Source organism: Gopherus flavomarginatus, chromosome 2 (genome assembly GCF_025201925.1).
Source record: "Gopherus flavomarginatus isolate rGopFla2 chromosome 2, rGopFla2.mat.asm, whole genome shotgun sequence".
NCBI lineage: Eukaryota > Metazoa > Chordata > Testudines > Testudinidae > Gopherus > Gopherus flavomarginatus.
The window spans coordinates 272,152,475-272,175,226 of record NC_066618.1 but is presented as its reverse complement, the minus strand read 5'-3'; the positions used below and the strand labels follow the sequence as shown (position 1 = coordinate 272,175,226).

The window sequence follows — 22,752 nt, the reverse complement described above, 5'->3', positions numbered from 1 at the left end:
TCTCTGTAAAATGTTACAGGGTCTTTCAGCTTATAGACACCAGGGAGAATCCTCCCCCCAGCACAAATACAAGTTGCAACAGAGATACAATCCTTCCAGCAGAATACACATTTGCAAATAAAGAAAACAAACAAAAAAGACTAAACCGTCTTTCTGACTGGTACTTGCTAAATTGAACAGGAGAGGCTGTTTCAGAAAATTGGAGAGTCTGTATACATGTCTGGTCCCTCTCAGAACCCAGAGAGAACAAAGAAAAACCCAAGAAGCACAAACAAAGGCTTCCCTCCACCGAGATTTGAAAGTATCTTGTCTCCTGATTAGTCCTCTGGTCAGGTGTTCCAGGTTTACTGCTAGTTAACCCTTTACAGGTAAAAGAGACATTAACCCTTAACCATCTCTTTATGACATAAGCATCCAGAATTACTGCAAAAACTTATACACTTCCTTAATTTAAACAAGTGAGCAGTCCTCTAACTTTACTGCGCTTTAGTAATCATACTAATTTAATACTAATTAAAATACAGGTAAATAAAGTTAGAATGCAATTACTTACCAAATACTGTAAACTCTATCAATTCTTCTCTGCTGATTTTATTTCATTTAAGTGAGAAGACGTTTTAGAGTTATCTGTCATGATTGATTTGCCATTTTGATGCTGTAGATAAGGTTATTTCCTTATTCTTTTTTTTAAACAACAAATATATCTTGCTGAAATTTCCCAGGTTTGGGCTTGGTTCAGAAGTTGGTTTTAGGAGAAAAAAAATATAATAGGCATTTTTAATTTATGCTGTTGAAAAGAATATTACAATACACTTCCCTTTGCCACCTTTTTTAAAGTAGATCCAATTTTATATTTTTACTCATGTGATTATTCCTTGTTCATGCAAATAATCCACCAAGGTCATGTTTATTTACAATAAAGCAATGGGATCATTTGTGTAACTAAGGGACTGCTCATTAGAACTGGCCAGGAAATGGATTTCCCATCCTGAGAGAGTTTTTGGGATTTGGGGAAAAAAGTGTCCTATCCCAGTCTGACCTCCTATTTTCCTTCCATTCACCTGTAGTATTGGTTGTATCACTCTCTTCAGCAAGGAAACCAAGAAGTCTGCAGCTTAGTGTCTTGTGACTCTAATTTTGTTAAATATACAGCCATGTTATTTCCCCCCGTTTTACAACCTTTTCTACAACTTTATATATTTTATGCAAATATTTGCATTTCAGTTCTGCCTTTCATGCTGCGCTAAACATTCATTGATGTAATATTTAAAGATATTAGTTATGTGTTCTTATGGCTTTATGAGAGGGATAAAATATGTATGGTTTTATTTAGGGGGTCTAAAATCTTTGGATCCCTCTAGATTGCATCTTCTACATGGGAGGGCACTGCTTGGCAATACATATTTCCTGCAAAAATAAGCCACCTTAACCTTTCAGCTTTTCAGCTTGTCACTTGCACAGTGGTTTCCATTCTCACTCGATGTCACTCTGAATTCATTCTTCTTCCTACGGTTTCTCCTTTCCCTGTGACTTTGAAGATCTATAGGACTCAGCAAGTCTGATAGCCTTGTAGCTATGCCCCTGAAATGCTTCTGTCTCTAAATATCCTGGCATAAATATCTTGGTAAAAACTAGAATAAAGAGACATTTGCAGGCATAGAAAATCCATTAATTTTCTGGTTTTAGGTCTCCCAGTAGATTTATTTAATATTTTATTATGTTTTTATGAATTTCTGGTCTCTAAAGAGTCTACTCCTTCTGGTGACAGTGATAGCTGTGACAATGAGATATGTTGGGGGTTTTTTTGTTTTTTTTTTGTTTGAGTCTGCACTTAGACTGACTGACTTGAAAGAATAGCAGTGAGAAATGTGAATTGCCACTCTTCATCTTGTGGCATTAATCTTGAAGCCTAATTACAGCAATTTAAATGCCATTGCTGCTAATCATCTCACTGCTGATCAGCATACCAAACATATTTGACTAATGAGATTATTCAGTATTTGCCTGGACATATTATACTGCTCAAGTCCTGAGATTGCATTGATTTGATGGGCTGTCTCTTAAAAATAAGGCCCCATTTTGTGAACGTACATGTAGTTTAATGTTTGATTGATTTGATTTATTTTGTTTGGGTAGCTGAAATGTTTGCTACCTCTGAAAAAATGAGATTAGAAATGATGTTTGTTTTCTTTGTTTAAATATGTTGGACTCCCATAGAAAGGCTTATGGGATGTTATGAGTCTTCAATAAAACTAGGCCCACTAGCAACACAAGTTTTTCAGATTAACTATCAGGACACTGCTTAATTTCTGGGAGGTTTAGTGTTTTCGTAAATGTCATTTTTGAAGGATTAGGAAGGAGTCATTAGAGAGGACTCTACCAGGAGCACAAAGGGGGTTTTGGCTGACTTGGCTGACTTTCCTGTTAGTTCCCAGACTCTTTCTCAGATAGGAAGGTAACAAGCAAGGGAATATGAGGTGTGCCAAGAAGTCAGGATGTGGGTGGTGAAGAAAAATTACCATCAGTATGTGACTGTGCCCTCCAAGCACAAATGCAAATTAATCCCTTCACCTGCCTAAAACTTTCAAACAAAAACCCTATAGACATTCCCTTCTTCACATATTCCCCATCCTTGCCACACAAGCATCCTTCCTTTTTCACACCTTCACCTGGATACACCTGTTATCAGGTTTCCTATAGCAGCAATCACCCTCTTATTTTAGTTACATTCTTTCTTCTTCTGGGGGTTCAATTTTGCTCTCATGCTTACCTGATAGTTTCTCTGTGGAGAAGAAAAGAAACCCAGACAGAGGGCTGTACAGCAATTTTTTTCCTCTGCCTTGTTGTATGTGTGGCTAGGGAGAAGGGAACTGGAGATGCCTGAATGAGGTGTGATTTCTGGTATTAGGGTTTTACAGATCAGAATCAAAACCCAAAATCAAGTAAGAAGCTAGTGTGACCTCTAGAGAGCAGGTGTTTTATAAGGAACCATATCTGCACTAGCTCAATAGTCCTTAAGGGCAGAGCTATGCATGGGACCCCAGGTACTCCACGACACAATGGGACCAAGTGCCATGTCAGTGACTCCTAAACGCTGCGGCATTAACCTCTAAATTCTGTGGGAATGTTAATTTGTTCTATTTCCATGAAATATCATTCATTCCCATTCTCCACTGCCTCACAAACATACACAGGAATGACTCATAGTTGAAAATATTCCTTGGTGTAAAATTCTTCAATAATTATTTTCAACCATGATTTTTAACCCCCACTAAGTTCTCTAGGCAACTCAGCTCCAACCCTTCATCTTTTTCTGTGATTATATTTTCCAAGCAGCCCATCATAGAACCTCCTTCTCCCATTGTATCCCAGGGAGGATGGTAGAGTATGTAGCCTGTTTCATTGAATCATCTCCCTGGCTCCTTGGACTATGGCATCTGTACATTTTGTACAGCACAACAGTTATTAACAGTTACCATTACAACTGGTTGGGCAGGTATTTCTCCATGCTTAGGGAATAACTGGAATCTCAGATACAGTGGTGTAGTAATTTTTGATGGCTTCTGACCTTTTAATGTCAATCAATATAGAGTGCATTGCAATACACTTGAGAGTCTGTAAATTGCAAGATTCACATTGGAGAGACAGATCTCAATCAACCAGTCAAATGCAGATGTAAAAAAGATGCTTTGGGCCACTGATAGCATCTGAGACTTCAAGAGTAATGGGGTATGCAGACACACTGCTCTTCCTTGACAAATGTTAACATATATCCCTCATGAACAGGAGTAGAAACCACCTCTTGCAATGATATATACATGTTCCGTTATTTGCCTTCACTTCTGTCTTGTCTCAATTAAGCCTTAACTAATGCACTGTCATCTAGCTCTCTAGACCTTACTTAGAAGCTGTAACAATAAAAATTCGTATTAGGATTCTGTTAAAGTAAATGGCACTTTCATGTTGTTTGTGCCTTATAGAATAAGACATTACACAGCAGAAAAAAGCATTGCCGTATCTCTTTTGTTCCTTTTCGTAGTAAATTGAATACAAATTGTTCTAATGACATTGGGAATTAATGTTGTAAATATTATAAAATAATATTTTCCAACAAACCCATAGGGTTGATTTTTTTCTCCTATGATGTTAATTTAACCAAAATTTATAGACAAGGATGACTTAAGTTGGATTCCTAATTCCATATTTAAGCCACCTAAATGAATGCGGCTGTTTCAGAAGTGCAGGGTACCACTAGTCCCGTGTAAGTGAAGAGTTTTACAATGGCTCAGCACCTTTTCAAACCAGCTGTGTTTATTTAGGTATCTACTTATTGTAGGACTCCATTTTTAGGCACCCAGTTTTGAACCTTTAGGCCTTTCTGCACAATATTTTGAAGACACTTAAACTGTGTGCAAGCCTCTCTTCTTATTAGAAAACACACCCGAGTTGTATTGTTAATAATATTGTAAATTGGATGTTATGTTGAGAAGTGATTCAAATGATCTGTTTGCGTAATGTTCGGGTTATCAAATCCATAGAGATACCCTATATCAATCAATTCTTGCTGCTTCACTCATAAAAAGAATCTCTTGTACATATCATATAATGTTGTTTGAATTTTCACCTTATAATGGCAATAAAAATGAGGCACAGACTATTTCTGAGAGATTATTGACTAGCTGGAGTAGATGGCAGAATTTTAGCCCATCACATCCTCCTTGAAAGGCATGAATCCTTGGTAAATTATGTTCCTGGCACCTTGAATAAGACTGTTGAAATAAATACTGTTAATTTACATTAAGTTTGTTAATCCTCAACATTTACATACATGTTACATTTAATTTGAATAAGATTTAAAATCTGAAATGTTGATTATGTTTACATCAATGTAATTCTAATGCAGCTATTTTATATATATATGTCTGTATGTGTGTGTATATATATTTGTGTGTGTGTGTGTGTTTTCTCAACCCTAGATTTCAGACTGAACTCAATTACGATGTTTTGGAAGTTCACGATGGACCAAATCTCCTGTCTCCACTTCTGGGTTCCTACAATGGTACACAGGTCCCACAGTTTCTGTTCAGTAGCAGCAATTTCATTTACCTTCTTTTTACAACAGACAACAGTCGTTCTAATAATGGATTCAAGATTCACTATGAAAGTAAGTAATGTTTAACTGTATGCTTTTGTCCCCCCCCCATTTAAACACACATGTACCCTTGTGCATACACAAATACACACAAATTTTGTCCCCATCTGTACTATCCTAAACTACGCCTACCATCCATTCAGCTGAAGAGGATTTGGCGGGATTCTTTCGAGAGCCCACTAAACCTTTCCTTAATCAGTCAAAACAGTTTAACTGCTGTGCAACATGTAAGACATTTCCTTAGGGTTTGCTGCTGGTGATTTTGTACTCCCACTACTTACTAGTTTAATAAACAGAAGACTGAGATTGGAGTCAATGGATGATAATTTTATATCTTGTTATCTTTTCTTTTTTACAGCTAGTACAATTTTTTGTATGTGTGCAAAACTATATAAAATCAGTGACTATGATAACATTATGGAAGTATAGGTCACAATGTTCAAACTTGGTTGGGCATTTATATCTATGCTTTGGCTCCTGAATTAGTGGCTTGATTTTCAGATGGGCTGAGTATGTGCACCCTCACTAAAGCTAATGGGAGTTTGTGTTGCTCAGACCCTCTTAAAATTAGGCGATTTATTAATTAATGCCTAAATATAGATGTAGGTGTCCAACTTTAGACCCACAAATATGAAACTTTTAGTTAGAGCTCTCTTCAAATACATTATTATTATTAGTTATTTTTCTCTATACAGCTCTAATGTTTATCACACTATAGAAAACATCTCTCAATCTGAAATATATCTACAAAGTGAATTCATAAATATTAATATTTGATCTTGTCCTTTACTTTCTACATAACTCAACTCTATAGTGAATGTTAATGGTAAATTAAGTTCTTCTTAGGCATTGAGTCATATTCTGATGTCACTTTCAGCATGACCTACATATTTCATATTGTAGTGTACAGTAATTGAAATGAAAAATGTCATAATAAAACTTTCTCATTTAAATTACTCAGCAACAGTGTTCTCTCTTGGAAACAGTGTGTGTATCTATCTAGGGAAACTTGCCAGATACACAAGGAAAGTGTTGAGATATGTTCCAAGGTGGTAGGAAGGATGGCATTCATATAATCTTTTTTTAAATCACTTGGCAGAAATGGTTTTGCAATGAACATTAACTTAGTTATTTTGTGTGAACAGCACTTTATATAGCAGACCAGTGCGTATCTCACTGACCTTGGCAGCATTACATAGGTCACATTCTCACATGAATAAACTGTTCTTGAATGACTTCTTCAGTGTACTCAACATCTATTTAACATCAGGCATGTAGGTCTTCTGCTTCCAACTTTTTTTCTTCCACACTAATGGTTACTGGAACTACTACAAGAGAATAATTCCCACATGATCTTATTGTTTAAGATCGTTTGTGACCCTTTTACATTATCCCAGAAAAGTAACGACACTGGTGTTAAGGTACAATGTATAAGGACTAACTTCTATGGCACAAAGTTCAGGCTGCTACAAGTTCCTGTAGGCACTATCTGAAGCCTGCTTTCAAAGTGTCTGCAGTTGATCAAAGAAAATCTGCTAGCAGTTATAAAATGTTTTGTGTTTCTCCTCCCTGGGCTTTTTCTTGTACCTGATGGATAATTGAAGATCTGCCCCATTTTTTTCAGCTTTAACCACCTTGATGTATTTTAAAGGCCAATGTCCTTTCATCCAGAAAGACTGGATGGTACTTTATCAAAATCTATCAGTGCCTTTCCTTATTCATCTGGAGGCATAACTGTTGAGTGACACAAGTCACTGTCTCTGCTCAGCATTTGAGCACACTATATCTTCACTGCACCCTGCTTCAGCTTGCTGGGAAGTGAATTGTGAATCTCTGCCTGACAATGCAGATAAATATTATTTCTTGTTTGGAAACATATGGAACAAATTGGAAGTGTTTAAATGAAATTGTTATGGTTGATTGGCAACAAAATTGAACTACCTTCACAAAAGTTCATCTCAGCTAGACCCTCAGGAGTCCCTCCTTTAATTTTCCTTTGTAAAGCACTTCTTCTCCTATGTAGAATTGCCTTCACAGATCTCCACTCTTGCAGTCACACTCTTTGCCATACAAATCCAAGACTGAGAATCTGCAGAGATAATGCCATTAGAGAAGTTAAGTTATTAGTAAGTAACTTAGATGAACTTATCACTAAACACAATGTGTGTGCCCTATTGTGCAGTACTTTTTGTTTTCTGTATGACTACATCATAATATTTTACAATATAAGGAATTATTGGTTTAAAAAATAAGAATAGTATAATAAAAAATTACATGAAGAACTGCTGTCAAAATATATCAATTTTTGGACCAGATTATTACCATTTAAGGAATATTTTTCCATTAATGACCTGAATAATTTCTCTCGGAAGAAAGTTATTGTTCATTTGACATTTAATTACATCTGCAGTGTAAGGCTCAATAATAGATGAGACCCATATATTGTTGCATAACTATATAAAATATATTGATACATAACTCAATCATAGACAGATAAGGGGGACAGTATTTCAGGTATGCCCTCAAAGCAATATTGTACTTTGGGGAGGGAAGAGAGGAATTATCTGCCAGATTCATAGTCATGCATTTTTCTCTTGGTATAGGTTTTATCATAGAGTAGATAGGAACTTGATGAGCCTCAGACAGGGCTATGGCATAACCCTTCCTGCCCTCCACCCCATTCCCAATAACCAAAATACTGAGGCATTGATTCAGGAAAGCAGTTACATGCATACTCAAACCCATCCCTGGTCAGGGCAGCACGTAAGCCCAAAACTTTAATAGACCTTAAACACATGCTTAAAATCAAGGACCTGAATCATATAAATTGAATATGCAGAGTAGCTTTCTGATACTCTTTCTGTTCCCTTATGCACGCAAATAAATGGTGTCTCACCTAATCACAACTAAAGTTCAGAATTGTGTATGCATCCGTTCAAATTCTTCCAAGGCTCCTACCATTTCAGCACACATTATCCTATTTGCTTTGTCCTGGGTACAGAATATAAAAAAAGCTCCATCAATTCCTATATTTTGAGGTGCAAAAGTCTACACTTACTGCAGATGAAAAATTGAGAAGACAAAGTCAATCCATGAAATATAATGTACTACCAAAGTAGTTTGTCCATTCTATTAGAAATGAACCAAATCTTTGATTTTATTTAAAATTGTCTTTTTAATATGATTTTTTATTTTCTAAGATAATTGTATTGGCAATGAAATATGTATTCAAACTATAACACGACACATTCAGAATATACATCTTAACACTATATTTTATAAAGAAGAAATGTGATTCAGAAGTTACTGTTCTGTTGACTATCCACTCAGAGTATCTGACAGGGTAGTAGCTGTCCCATACTCAGGCTTTTTCCCTTCTCATCTGATTCCTCCTGGTTCACCTTATGTTCTTCAGACCAGCCAGCTTCTAACTGACTTTCCCTTATGGGTAATATTGGTTACTGATGCCTTTCTCTGCCTTTGTTTTTCTGTACTGTTGAAATTATTTTTTCTTCTACCTTGCTTGGATAGAGTAGAAAGTTCTTGCCCAACCATTCTCTTTGTCTTGGACTATACACTTCCCTTTTCTGGTGCTTTAACTTTTCTCTTCTAAGTATACTTATTCCATTACTGGTACTAATTTCAGAAGCAAAACAATCTATCACGCTTTTCCTTCAAATATCTCGGAGAAGTTTCCTAGATTCAGTTATTAAGGTTTTTGGTTTGTTTTCTTTTAGTTATAACACTTTTGGCAGTAGCATGTATTCTTTGGATTGTTCCAAAAACCAAAACAAAATACCAAATCAACCAGCCAATTAACCAACCATATAAGATTCTGAATAGGAAATAAAATCAGAAAATGACATTTGCTTTCTTCAAAAGATGCCTTTCTGTTTGTAGCTAGAATTCTCTGAAATGTCATTTCCATTCTTATACGGTCTATTAATGAACTTTCTGTTTTGTTTCCTTAACTGAAATATTGAGATTTGTTTTTTCTTTTTGTGTTTTTCCCTCCCTGTTTTATCATACTGGAATTATGCATAATCAGTCTTTCTTGTTGAGAAACAAACTTTAAAGATTCAAATTTTGTGACACATCTAAAATTAAGCAGTCCCTTGTTCTTTCCTCTTCGGCTCCTTTTCTCCTCTTCTCAGTTTCTGCAGCAGCTCACATAACAAGTGAATGTAAGATGTTAGGCTATTCAGTTACTCACACAAGCATAGGCTAAGACAACTTAGCTAAATATGTGTATAATAGTGGTTTGCTATTTTTTTCCAGCAGAGCTGAATACTTTTTAAAATACAGTACTTAGTTTTTTGTCATGTTTCCTTTGCATTCCAGGTGTAACAGTTAATACCTATTCTTGTTTGGATCCTGGCATACCAGTTCATGGAACTCGTTATGGTCATGACTTCTCTATTGGTTCCACTGTATCATTTAGTTGTGATCCAGGATACAGGCTGAGCCATGAAGAGCCTCTGCTATGTGAAAAAAACCATTGGTGGAGCCACGCGCTCCCAAATTGTGATGGTAAGAATGAATTAACTAGGTATAAAAATTTATCTATGCCATGTATGTGTTTTTCTGAGACATTATGAACTCTGATGTGCCAATATAAAACATTTAAGTTTAAGAACAAAGAGGCATTTTTATATAATGTACCATTTTGTACAGAAATATGTAATTGTAGAAGCAGCTCATTGAACCGGTAGATAATAGACGTCATATCTACATTAGAGTGCATTTTACCTTGTTAATTTATTAGCCAATTAACTTAAGGTATTTAACATGTTAGTAAAGGTGTCATGGTATAATCCCCACTCTGAACCTTAGCGTCCAAAAGATGGGGTACCAGCATGAATTCCTCTAAGCTCAATCCCAGCTTAGAACCTGTAGCGCTGCCACCAACCAGGAATTCCAGTGCCTGGTACACTCTGGTCCCCCCAAAACCTTGCCCGGGGACCCCAAGACCCAGACCCTCTGGATCTCAACACAAGGAAAGTAAACCCTTTCCCCCACCGTTGCCTCTCCCAGGCTTCCCCTCCCTGGGTTACCCTGGAAGATCACTGTGTGATTCAAACTCCTTGAATCACAAAACAGAGATGACAATTCACTTTCCTCCCTCCTTCTCTTTCCCCCTCCCAGACTCTTCCTGAGAGAAAGTAATCCTGGCACAGAGAGAAATTAGCCTCTTTTTCTCTCTTCCCTCCTTTCTCCCCACCAATTCCCTGGTGAATCTAGACCCAGTCCCCTGGGATCTCACCAGAATAAAAAAAAAAAAATCAGGTTCTTAAACAAGAAACTTTTAATTAAAGAGAGAAAAAACAGTAAAAATTATCTTTGTAAATTTAAAATGTAATAGGTACAGGGTCTTTCAGCTATAGACACTGGGAATACTCTCCCAGCCTAAGTATACAAGTACAAATTAAAATCTTTTCAGCAAAATACCAATTTGAACTCCTTTCAGCCAAATGCACATTTGCAAATAAAGAAAACAAACATAAGCCTAACTCGCTTTATCTACCTAGTACTCACTATACTGGATCTATAAAAACCTGTATCAGTGAGATTGGAGAGAAACCTGGTTGCACGTCTGGTCCCTCTGAGCCCCCAGAGTGAACAACAACCAAAACTAACAGCACAGCACAAAAACTTCCCTCCCTCAAGATTTGAAAGTATCCTGTCCTCTGATTGGTTCTCTGGTCAGGTGACAGCCAGGCTCACTGATCTTGTTAACCCCTTCCAGGCAAAGAGATATAAAGTACTTCTGTGCTATTAACTTTTCTTATCTGTTTATGACAAAAGGCTTGTCTGAACTAGGGCTGGGTGAGTAACTGAGTTATTGTTTGTTTGTTTTTTTATCAGAACTGCCAATGAACTGGAAAAAAAATCAGTTTGGGTTGAACAGAATCAAAATAATTCTGGATTTTTTGGTAAATCAAAAAAGTCCACTTCAGGTCATATGAAACATTTAATTTGACCTGAAATATTTTACTCTTGGGAATTTTAAAAGGACTGCACTCACAAGACAGGAATTATGGGGAGGAGGCGGTGCTGGTGTCCCCATATAACAGTGGATAAAAAGTGGAACAGCTTCTCCAGGAGAGATTGAGATAGACTTTCTCCAGAGTACGCCATAGCCCCATACTCTTTTGAGAGGTGGGAAACGCAGGTTTAAGTCCCTGTTCCACATCAGGTTGGAGGTGGGAGGGAACTAAATCTGGCTCTCCCACATCCTCAGTGAGCACTTCCTCCTACTGTGTAAGAAAAAAAATATCATTTGCAACCATTTGGTGAATTTGTGTCAAATTCACCAATTAGTTTCAGGTTGGCAAAAACTGCACTTTTCAATGAATAAATTATTCATCCAAATATTTAAGCCAGCTCTAGTCTGACCCTCTCCCCCACCCCCATTTATTCCAGGATAGAATCATAGAATCATAGAATATCAGGGTTGGAAGAGACCCCAGGAGGTCATCTTATCCAACCCCCTGCTCAAAGCAGGACCAACCCCAACTAAATCGTCCCAGCCAGAGCTTTGTCAAGCTGGGCCTTAAAAACCTCTAAGAATGGAGATTCCACCACCTCCCTAGACAACCCATTCCAATGCTTCACCATCCTCCTAATGAAATAGTTTTTCCTAATATCCAACCTAGACCTAATTTCCAACTTGAGACCATTTGTCCTTGTTCTGTCATCTGCCACCACTAAAAACAGCCAAGCTCCATCCTCTTTGAACCCCACTTCAGGTAGTTGAAGGCTGCTATCAAATCCCCCCTCAGTCTTCTCTTCTGCAGACTAAATAAGCCCAGTTCCCTCAGCCTCGCCTAATAAGTCATGTGCCCCAGGCCCCTTATCATTTTGTTGCCTTCCACAGGACTCTGTCCAATTTGTCTATATCCTTTCTGTAGTGGGGGGGCCAAATCTGGATGCAGTACTCCAGATGTGGCCTCAGTAGTGCTGAATAGAGGGGGATAATCACTTCCCTATATCTGCTGGCATGCTCTCACTAAAGCAATATCCCATTAGCCTTCTTGGCAACAAGGGCACACTGTTGACTCATATCCAGCTTCTCATCCACTGTAATCCCCAGGTCCTTTTCTGCAGAACTGCCGCTTAGCCAGTAAGTCCCCAGCCTAAATTCTTCCATCCTAAATGCAAGACTCTGCACTTGTCTTTGTTGAACCTCATCAGATTTCTTTAAGCCCAATCCTCAAATTTGTCTAGATCACTCTGGACCCTATTCTTACCCTCCAGTGTATCTACCTCTCCCCACAGCTTAGTGTCATCCGTGAACTTGCTGAGGATGCAATCCATCCCATCATCCAGAACATTAACGAAGATGTTGAACACAACTGGCCCCAGGACCGACCTCTGGGGCACTCCACTTGATACCAGCTGCCAACTAGACATCAAGCCATTGATCACTACCCATTGAACCCGACGATCCAGCCATCTTTGTGTCCACCTTATAGGATACAAATATGGTTGGGTATCCATTTAATGGGTAATCACTTAACCTCCAGTAAAAATTCAGGTGAAGATACAACTTCAGAAGGAGCTGAGATCTAGAGTCACTTTGTTTGTGTATGACTTCCACAAGACTGCATTTTCCCAAGTTTCAACATATTAAATTCTTTATTGCTGTGTACTTGGGCTATCACTGAACCCTGTTTCCCATTCTGGCAGCCTGAGCATCCATCAATACCATCTCTGGGTTGAAACTGTGTATATGGATGTGAAGTCAGACAAAAAAGACAGGTTTGAATGGTAAATTCAAAGTGATGCCTTACATCTGACATTTTGTATAAAAGGTCTTCTTTTGAAACAAGAGCTGCAATGAGCTCTCTGTCAGATGAGACAGATGTCACGTGATATTTTCACTCTGAATGTTTTTCAGCAATTAACTATTGCCTCCGCCTGATTATTGCATTGGGAAGGCCTGACATAGTTCTTGTCCTCTCTTTCTTGATTACATTTGAGGTATTTTTCAGCATTAGTTTCCTATCTTTACCCCATTAGTAAAAATATTTATATGGATGTAGAACAACTTGCATAACAGTAAGCATTATTAGATGAAATCTGCTAGGTTAGCATTAGGGTCTGTTCAGTATAAATGCTGTTGCTTGCCGTTATGTCACATATATAGAGCAAAAGGCACTACTCTTATTATAAAAAAAATGTCCATAGAGTTAATATCTGCTGTTATTGGATAGCAAGTAGAAAACTGAGGATTAAAGGTTAATGAAAATAATAAAGAAGCTGATTAACTCAGGAATGCCTAGTTTATTATGAATAAAATTATAGCATTATTCATGATCTCCCCTATTGCAGTTTTTGGTATATATGAGCTTTGCACCTGACTTTTTTAATTCAGCAGACAATTCAGGTTTGAAGCTGAGCTTCATTTGGAGGTGCCATGAAATGTTGATCTTAAGGATTTGCATTGATGAAAGGATGGGTGAAAAGCCCCCTCTCTGAAGCTGGCATTCTGTCATTGTGGGATACACTTCATAATAGGGTCTCTGAATCACAGTCACACTCTTTGAGTAAAGAGCTGTAGCTCTCCCTTAACCCCCAAAACCAGAAAAAACTAATTTATGCTGAATAGACCTCATATATAGGGGTAATGTTTTCTTACATTGCTAGGCACTAGATGCTTACCATCTAAAACAAACAATGTTAACATGCTCTCTGTGAATAATATGCTCTGCTGTGCAATAACCTTACACATTGTGATACATTTCTTCTTCAAGATGCTGAACTAGCATGCAATTCATCAAATAAATGAGATTTTTTTTTCTCTAGAGCACATTGCTAAAAGGCAATTGTCCATTGAATAAATATGCTTTAAAGGCAGGATTGAGTGTATTCATTCTAGTAAATTTCATCAATTAACGGTTACATTAATTTTAATTTAATTGCTGAATCTTTAACTTTGGAGTGATTTGTAAATAAGACTAGGTCTAGACTGGACCTTAGGGAAATGAACATTTGCCCTGTGGCTTGCATCAACAATGTTTTGATTTAAACTGTACTTTTCTGCGGAGAGAAAATCCTGTAGCAACTCTTCCCATGGAGTGTGTGTAAATATTCAGGGTGTGGAGAGGAGTCGGTAGCAGAATATCTCTGCATTGACTCCTCTCTGAAGTAAAAGAAATCTGTTGGATGGACTCCATCCTATTCCCTAGAAGAGAATAAATTATAAAATAATTTGTATTTGTTCAGTGCTTACATATTACAGTGATGAATTAAACAGAAAAGCCCCATGAAGAAATGAATAATTCCTTATTCAATACAGGGTATGGAGCGTCTACAATAGATAATGTTTTCTGCACACTGAGTATAAAAAAACCCCATCTCATTCTGTGAGCACCATCCATGCTGTGCTCTGAATGAGGTGGTGTCTCTAAAGGAAAAAAAAAAGTATGTGATCTTGAAATTACAGAGTGTATCATAGAAACTTAGAGATGGATGGGACCTTGAGAGGTCAACTAGTCCAGCCCTCCTGCACTGAGGCAGGACCTTCCCTTACAGTTGTTTGTCTAACCTGTTCTTAAAAACCTCCCGTGATGGAGATTTCACATCTTGGAAATCTATTCCAGAGCATAGGAATAGTATAGTTATAAAAGTTAAAAAGTTAAAGTTATAATTAAAAAGTTTTTCCTAATATCTAGGCCTCAACTGGAGTATTGTGTCCAGTTCTGGGTGCCACATTTCAGTAAAGATCTGGACAAATTTGAGAAAGTCCAGAGAAAAAGAACAAAAATGATTAAAAGTCCAGAAAACATGACTTACGAGGAAAGATTGAAAAAAAATGGGTTTGTTTACACTGGAAAAGAGAGGATTGAGAGGGGACATGATAACAGTTTTCAAGTATATAAAAGATTGTTACAAGGAGGAGGGAGAAAAATTGTTGTTCTTAACCTCTGAGGATAGGACAAGGGAGGTTTAGGTTGGATATTAGGATAAACTTCCTAACTGTCAGGTGGTTAAGCACTGGAATAAATTGTCTAGGAAGGTTGTGGAATCACCAACATTGGAGATTTTTAAGAGCAGGTTTGACAAATACCTGTCAGGAACGGTCTAGATAATAGTCCTGGCATGAGTGCAGGGAACTGGACTAGATGACCTCTTGTGGTCCTTTCCAGTTCTATGATTCTAAATCTCCTTTGCTACAGATTAAACCTATTATTTATTGCCCTACCTTCAGTTGACGTGGAGCACAATTGATCAGCAACCTCTTTATAACACCACTTAACATATCTGAATACTATCAGGTCCCACCCTCAATATATTTTTTTCAAGACTAAACATCTCTAGTTATTTTTACCTTTTCTCAGAGGTCAGGTTTTCTAAGCATGTTATCATTTTTGAGGCTCTCCTTTGGACTCTCTCCAATTTGTACGTATTTTTCTTAAAGTATGGTCTCAGAACAGGGAAAAATACTTCAGCTGATGCCTCACCAGTGCTGAGTATAGTCAGACAATTATCTCCTGTGTCTTACATATAACATCCTTGTTAATACACCCCCAAATGATATTTGCCTTTTTCACAACTGCATAACTTTACTGATTCATATTCAACTTCTGATCCACTAAAATCCTTAGATCCTTTTCAGCAGTACTACTGCTTAGCAAGTTATTCCCCATTTTGTAGTCATGCATTTGACTTTTCCTTTCTACATGTAGTTCTTTACACTTATCTTTATTGACTTTTATCTTATTGATTTCATACCAATGCTTCAATTTTCCAAGGTCATTTTCTATTCTACTACTTTCCTTTAAAGAGCTAGCAACTCCTCCAAGCTTGGTGTGATTCATGAATTTTATAAGCATACTCTCCACTCCATTATTCAAGTCATTAATGAAAATATTGAAGAATAATAATGGACCCAGGATAGATCCTCCGCCATGTGATCCATCTAGATTTAACAGATACAATGCGTGCCCTTCTGGGATCTCACCTGAAAAATAATCACTAACCGTTTGAAGATTATTTCAACTAGTTCTTTAAGTTCCCTAGGGTGAATTTTGTCAGGCCTTGCCAACTTGTGTATATCTAAGTTATCTAAATATTCTTTCATCTGTTTTTCCCTACTCTACCATATGTTCCTTCCTCCTTGTTGTTAATAGTAATTATGTTAAGCATCTGATCACAATTTACCTTTTTTTTAGCGAAGATTGAAGCAAAATAATCATTAAGCACTTCAAACTTCTTTATGTTGTCCATTATTAGCTGTCTTTTGCTGAAAGTGGTGGACCCACACATTCCTTTGTCTGTCTTTCTCTTGCTCCTAATATATTTATAGAAGCTCTTAGTAACTGTTAGCAATTATCTTTGAGAATTCATGGAGAATGCGTGAGGTTGCAGAGGACAGGGGAATGGGAAACATAGTAACTATCTTAAAAAAGGAATAAAAAGGAGCTGGGGAATTATAGAAAGCCTAACTTGAATACCTGCAAAGATACTGGAGCAAATTATTCAGCAATTAGTTTATAATTAATAAAGATTAATAGGCTTATAAGGAGTAGCCTACAGAGTTTGTCAAGAACAAATTATGCCACACCTAATTTCTTTCTTTGACAGGGTTACTGGCCTAGTGACTGGGGTGGGAGGAGGGCAGGGGAAGATATAGATATGATATCTCAATTTTAGCAAGTCTATTGACATTTTCAGAAGCAAACTAGGGAAATATGGTATAGAGGAAATTACTATAACGTGGATGCAAAACTGATTGAAAGACCATACTCAAAGTGTAGTTATCAATGATTTGCCATCAAACTGGAGGGATGCATTTTGTGGGGTCCCGCAAGAGTCTGTCCTAGGTCTGGTACTATTAAATATTTTCATTAATGACTTGGACGATGGAGTGAAGATTATGCTTATAAAAGTTGTAGATTTGTGTTTTTCCATATTACTTTTCCAACAGATATTTGAGAAGTTAGGGTCCACAATTACTACCAGGCCATATGTTTTGAATATTTGTGTTTTTTGTTCTAGAGCCTCATCTACCTCCTCCTCCCAATTTCATGATCTGTACTAGATTTCTACCATGATGCCACCCGTTTTTCTTCTTCTATCTTCACCCAAAAGACTCTCATCTGATCTGCTTTCTTCCGGATCTCAGAACCAGTGTATCTATTCTTGATATATAATGCAACACCTCCTTCCTTGTTTTCTCCTACCTGTTATTCCTATACAAGCTATATCCTCTATACCAATATTCCAGTCATGAGATTTATTCGACCAAGTCCCTGTAATGCCAGTTAAGTCATAATTAGACCCTTTTAAGTCAGCAGGTCCTGATAACCTGCATGCAAGAATTTTTAAAATCATTAGCTGAGGAACTTGCTGGATTGTTAATGCTGATTTTTCAATAAGACTTGGAGCACTATGGGAGTTTCAGAAGACTGGAAGAAAGCTAATGTTGTATCAGTTTTTGAAAGGGTAAATGAGATGACTCAAGTAATTATAGGGCTGTCAGTCTGACATTAATCCTGGACAAAATAATGGAGTGACTGATACAGGACTTGATTAATAAAGAATTAAAGAAGGGTAATGTAAATAATGCACATCAACATAGGTTTCTAGAAAAGAGATCCTGTCAAATTACCTTGATGTCTTTTTTTGTTGTTGTTGTTGAGATTACAAGTTTGGCTGATGAAGGTAACACTGTTGACACAATATACTTAGACTTCTCTAAGGTGTTGACTTGGTACAGTGTGGCATATTTTGATTAAAAAACTAGAATAACATAAAATTAATACTGACACATTAAATGGATTAAAATGGCTAAATGATTGGTCTTAAAATGTAATTGTAAACCAGGAATCCTTATCAAGAGTTCCCAGTGGGGTTTTCGCAAGGGTTGGTTCTTGGCCCTAAAGTATTTAACGTTTCGGTTAATGACCTAGAAGAAAAAAAATCACTGGCAATGTTTGCTGATGACACAAAAATTGGGTGAGTGGTAGATAATGAAGAGGACAGCTCACTGAGTCAGAGTGACCTAGATTGCTCGGTAAACTAAATGCAAGCAAACAATATGTATGGTTTAATGCAGTTAAATGTAAATGTATATAGCTAGTAAAAAAAGAACATAGGACTTACTTATAAGATGAGGTACTCTATCCTGGGAAGCAATGATTCTGAAAAAAGATTTGGTGATCATGATGGATAATCAGCTTCCAGTGTGATATTGTGGCCAAAATAGTTAGCACAGTTCTGGGATGCGTAAACTGGGGAGTCCTAAGTGGGAGTAGAGTGGTTATTTTATTTTTATATTTGGCACTGCTGCAATCAGTGCTGGAAAACTGTGTCTTGTTCTAATGCCCAAAATTCAAGAAGGATGTTGGTAAATTGGAGAGGGTTCAGAGAAGAGCCACGAGAATGATTAAAGGATTAGAAAACATGCCTTACAGTGCTAGACTCAAAGAGCTCAATATGTTTAGTTTAACAAAGAAAAGGTTAAGGGAAGACATGATTAAAACAAAGGGAACAAATATTACTTAAAGAACAAGTAAAGAGCTTGTCAATCTAGCAGAGAAAGGTATAATATTGGAAGTTGAACTTAGACAAATTCAAATTCAGACTGGAAATAAGCCATAAATGTTTAACAGCAAGACCCATTGGAACAAATTACAACAGATCATAGTAGAGTCTTAATCACCGACAATTTATTAATCAAGATGGAATGTTTTTCTAAAAGATATACTCCAGGAATTATTTGATGGAAGTTCTCTGTCTGTTATACAGGAGGTCAGAATAGATGATCACAATGGTACCTTTAGGAATTGAACTCTATTAATAATTTAGCTTGTGTACTACAACTTTCAGTTCTTCTTGTTTATTTCCCATTGCCTTGTATTGGTGTATAGATATTGAGCAGATTTCCTCCAGTGTATTCCCTCTTTTTGTTCCTTTGACCCTATTGTGTAATTTACGTTTTCCTCTCCCCAACTAGAAGCCATATGTCAATGTCACCTTTTTTTATACCTACTTTTTGGCTTTTGATACATAAATCCTCCGAACTTCGGTTAAACACCTCCTCACTAGATTGAAAAGTTGGTGTTAAAAAGGCTTTTCCCCTTCTTGGTCAGGTAGACCCCATCTCTTCCCAGCAATCCTCCTTCCTGGAATAGCAACCCATAGTCAAGGAATCCAGAGTCCTCCTCTTGACACCATTAGTGCAGCCATGTATTCATCTCCAAGATGTGCATCTCCCTACCTGACAATGCCACCTGTGCTCCCACCCCCTTCACCCTGGCTCCCAGAATCCTGTAGCCACTGCTGATCTACTGAGGTTCATATCTGTTGGTAGCATTAGTGTCCATATTAATGAACAGCATGGCATAGTGGTCAGAGGCAGAGTGCCAGCACTGTGGCGGGGAGGCCAAGGAGCCATAGCCCCACCATTTTTAAAAGTTTGCAGGCTATGCCCACCCACTTTTTAACATGGGCATAGTTCAGGAGACAGATGTTGCATTGCCCCCCAAACTGCAAGTCTTGAGTAGGCATGGAGTAGCTCAGGCAGGGGCTGCGCTTTGCGATGCGGGAGCTGATGATCAGTCTCCCCATCACAAAGCACAGCCCAGGCCCATGGCACCATCCTCTTCCCGGTGGGTTGCTGAGGTAGGCCTTAGACCCGCCTTGCCATGAGGCTCAGCCCCTGTAAGTGTCTCCGGTCCTTTTCCTCCTCTTTTCCCCAAGGCCTTTCCTCCTGACCAGGCTGAAAGCTAGAGACAGACTGTGATAAGAGCCTCCCAGGGAGCCCTGGACCCTCCACCTGCCCTGCCCTAGAGCAGACCCAGGCTTATGTTTCTGCCCCTGGAGCATGTCACCCGGGCTAGGTCGAGGGTCTGAGCCTCCCCACAGTGACCTGGGCTCCCTGGATGGCTCTTACCACAGTCCAGCTTTGGCTTCTGGCCTGGACAAGAGGCAGGGCCACAGAGGGGATAGGGCTTTGTACCCCCCACTACCGAGGTATTGGCACTCCTTTGTCAGAGGGACAGATGAGCCTTGGCAGCCTTTCTGTAACATCTTGTATGCTGCAGGAAGGCAACACACCTCCTGGGATGTCAGGTTAGGTTGGCAGATGGGTTGCTTTGTCCCAAAGATTGCTTTGTCCTCTTCAGAAGGGAGTCCCTATCCATCACCACCCTACTTCTCCTTCTTGTGGGTCTGGTGGCCTCAAATCTCTCAGTTCTGTGGGCAAATTGATCCTTCTCTTTAGCCACGGGCTCTGCTCCTCTCCTCCTGTTGCCTATCCATCATACCATGTACTGGGAGACCCGGGTGTGGGGAGGAACATTGGCTACTGCCCACTGTCTGCTGCCCAGCAGCCACTCTCTTCAATGCAGAATTAAGGTTGTCCATGCAAACTTAACTCCACCTTTGTGGATATGCACTATGATGTGGCTTGTGAGATGAAGGCAGCTCAGAGACTAAGAAGTTAGCCAGCCACATCATTCTGGCATTTCCTAACTTTGCTACCTTTGCTACCTTAATAACATTCCTGTAACATAAGGGTTTTATGTGTTGGTTGGTGATATATATGTATCAAACTCAGACCTTTCCCATTTTTACCTAATCCACACCCTTACCTATGAAGGTGAATGTATTCACCTGAATTTTCTGTTCATAATCCCTTCACAATGACTAGCCGTTAGGAAGCATCTTTTTCTTCTGACAGAGTTTCTCAAGTGTTTTCCTGTGTGGCTATTCTAACAGAATTTAACCTTGAGCTTTAACAGTATAATATACTAAAACAAACAAACAAAACAGTGTAGACACTCTTGTCGAGTGGTGGGCAACCTGTGGCCCACACATGGCCCATCAGGGTAATTCACTGGTAGGCTCCGAGACAGTTTGTTTACATTGACCATCCACAGGCACGGCCGCCCACAGCTTCCAGTGGCTGCGGTTCACCATTCCCAGCCAATGGAAGCTATGAAAAGCGCAGTTGTAAGAAAAACTAATGGAATATCAGTATTAATATATTTTTTAAAACTCTAGTTCTTTAAAATATACTCTTGTTTCATCTTGAGGATAATAAAATTTAAATTTACCTTTAAAACCATTTCTTGATTTTGTGAACTTCCAGGAATTGATTTTAATATTTAAGTTATTTATTTTAAATAACACTGAAGCTGCTAGAATAGATGAAATATAATGGAAATTGGAGAAAATGCAGATATTTTTTGTAAACTGTTCACAGCTTTACTTATCATCTGCAAGTATTGTAGTAATAAATAGAGTTATTAGGTACTAAACAGCAGATTTGGCCTCCAGTGATGCTTAAAATATAGCAATGTAGCCTTATTCTCCTGTTTTATCATAACAAAAAAATGCTAATAAATGTTAATTTTCATTCAACGTTACAATTAAGAATAAATGTTGCTCCATTTGATCTTCATTTACATTAAAAAATTGAGAACATCAGCAAGAAATATTGTTGCAGCCAGAGGGAGTGCATTTAATGTTTATATTGAAAACACGCAGATGGCCCAAATTAATTAACAAACATGATTTTGCAGTATAGTGGGGAACACATCAGAGGAATGTGGAAAAGAGATTATACTCTTTTTGTTGATGGATTGCTAAAATAAAATTACAAACGCTAGAAAGTATATTGCTGATAGTATGTACCCATGGCACCTGCCCTAGCTGTGGTGGTTGACAGGTTCTCTGACCTGTCTTAGGTTTATTTAAGAGCAATCCGGTAACAGAGCTCTTAAGTCATGGGTACTCCTTCATTTCTGAAGGAGTTTGTTGGGAACTCCTTCTTGAAATATTTCTGTCTGGGTACCTCACTGGCTGCCTTTAGAGCAGTAGTTCTCAACTAGGGATCTGAGGCCTCCTAGGGGGCCATAAAGAGGTTTCAGGGGGTCCACCAAGTAGAGCCAACATTAGACTCACTAGAGCCTCAGCAGAAAGTCGTAGCCTCAGTGCATGGGGCAGATGACCAGGGCTCTGACCCTGCCACTTGGAGCTGAAGCCTGAGCAATGTGACTTCATGGGGGCTCCTGTGGCAGGGGGCCCCAGGCAATTGCCCTGCTTGCTTGCCGTTAACACCGGCCCTGACTTTTATATGCATAAAAACAGTTATTGTGGCACAGCAGGGCTGTGGAGTTATTATAGCAGGGATCGACAACCTTTCAGAAGTGGTGTGCCGAGTCTTCATTTATTCACTCTGATTTAAGGTTTTGCGTGCCAGTAATACATTTTAACATTTTTAGAAGGTCCCTTTCTTTAAGTCTATAATATATAACTAAACTATTGTATGTAAAGTAAATAATGTTTTTAAAATGTTTAGAAGCTTCATTTAAAATTAAATTAAAATACAGAGCCCCCCGAACCGGTGGCCAGGACCTAGGCAGTGTGAGTGCCACTGAAAATCAGCTTGCGTGCTGCTTTCGGCACGCATGCAATAGGTTGCCTACCCCTGTGTTACAGCATGCTGGGGGGACTCAGAAAGAAAAAGGTTGAGAACCCGTGCTTTGCTGTATGCTGCAAGGCAGTGCCGTAACAAAGGCGAGGCAAGTGAGGCACTTGCCTCGTGCGTGCAAAGCGGAGGGGTGTTGCTCTACCGCAATTGGTGG

At 38.4% G+C, this 22,752-nt stretch overlaps 1 protein-coding gene across 4 annotated transcripts in view; it reads left to right on the top strand.

The window, feature by feature from the left end:
* CSMD3 (CUB and Sushi multiple domains 3) overlaps positions 1 to 22,752 on the top strand; it is a 1,198,342-nt gene that overhangs the window by 724,919 nt on the left and 450,671 nt on the right. For all 4 annotated transcript variants that reach the window (XM_050940462.1, XM_050940461.1, XM_050940464.1 and 1 more), the window contains 2 exons: positions 4,977 to 5,164; positions 9,494 to 9,682. In XM_050940462.1, coding sequence (XP_050796419.1) covers positions 4,977 to 5,164; positions 9,494 to 9,682 — 377 coding nt within the window. The remainder of the gene's footprint in view (positions 1 to 4,976; positions 5,165 to 9,493; positions 9,683 to 22,752) is intronic.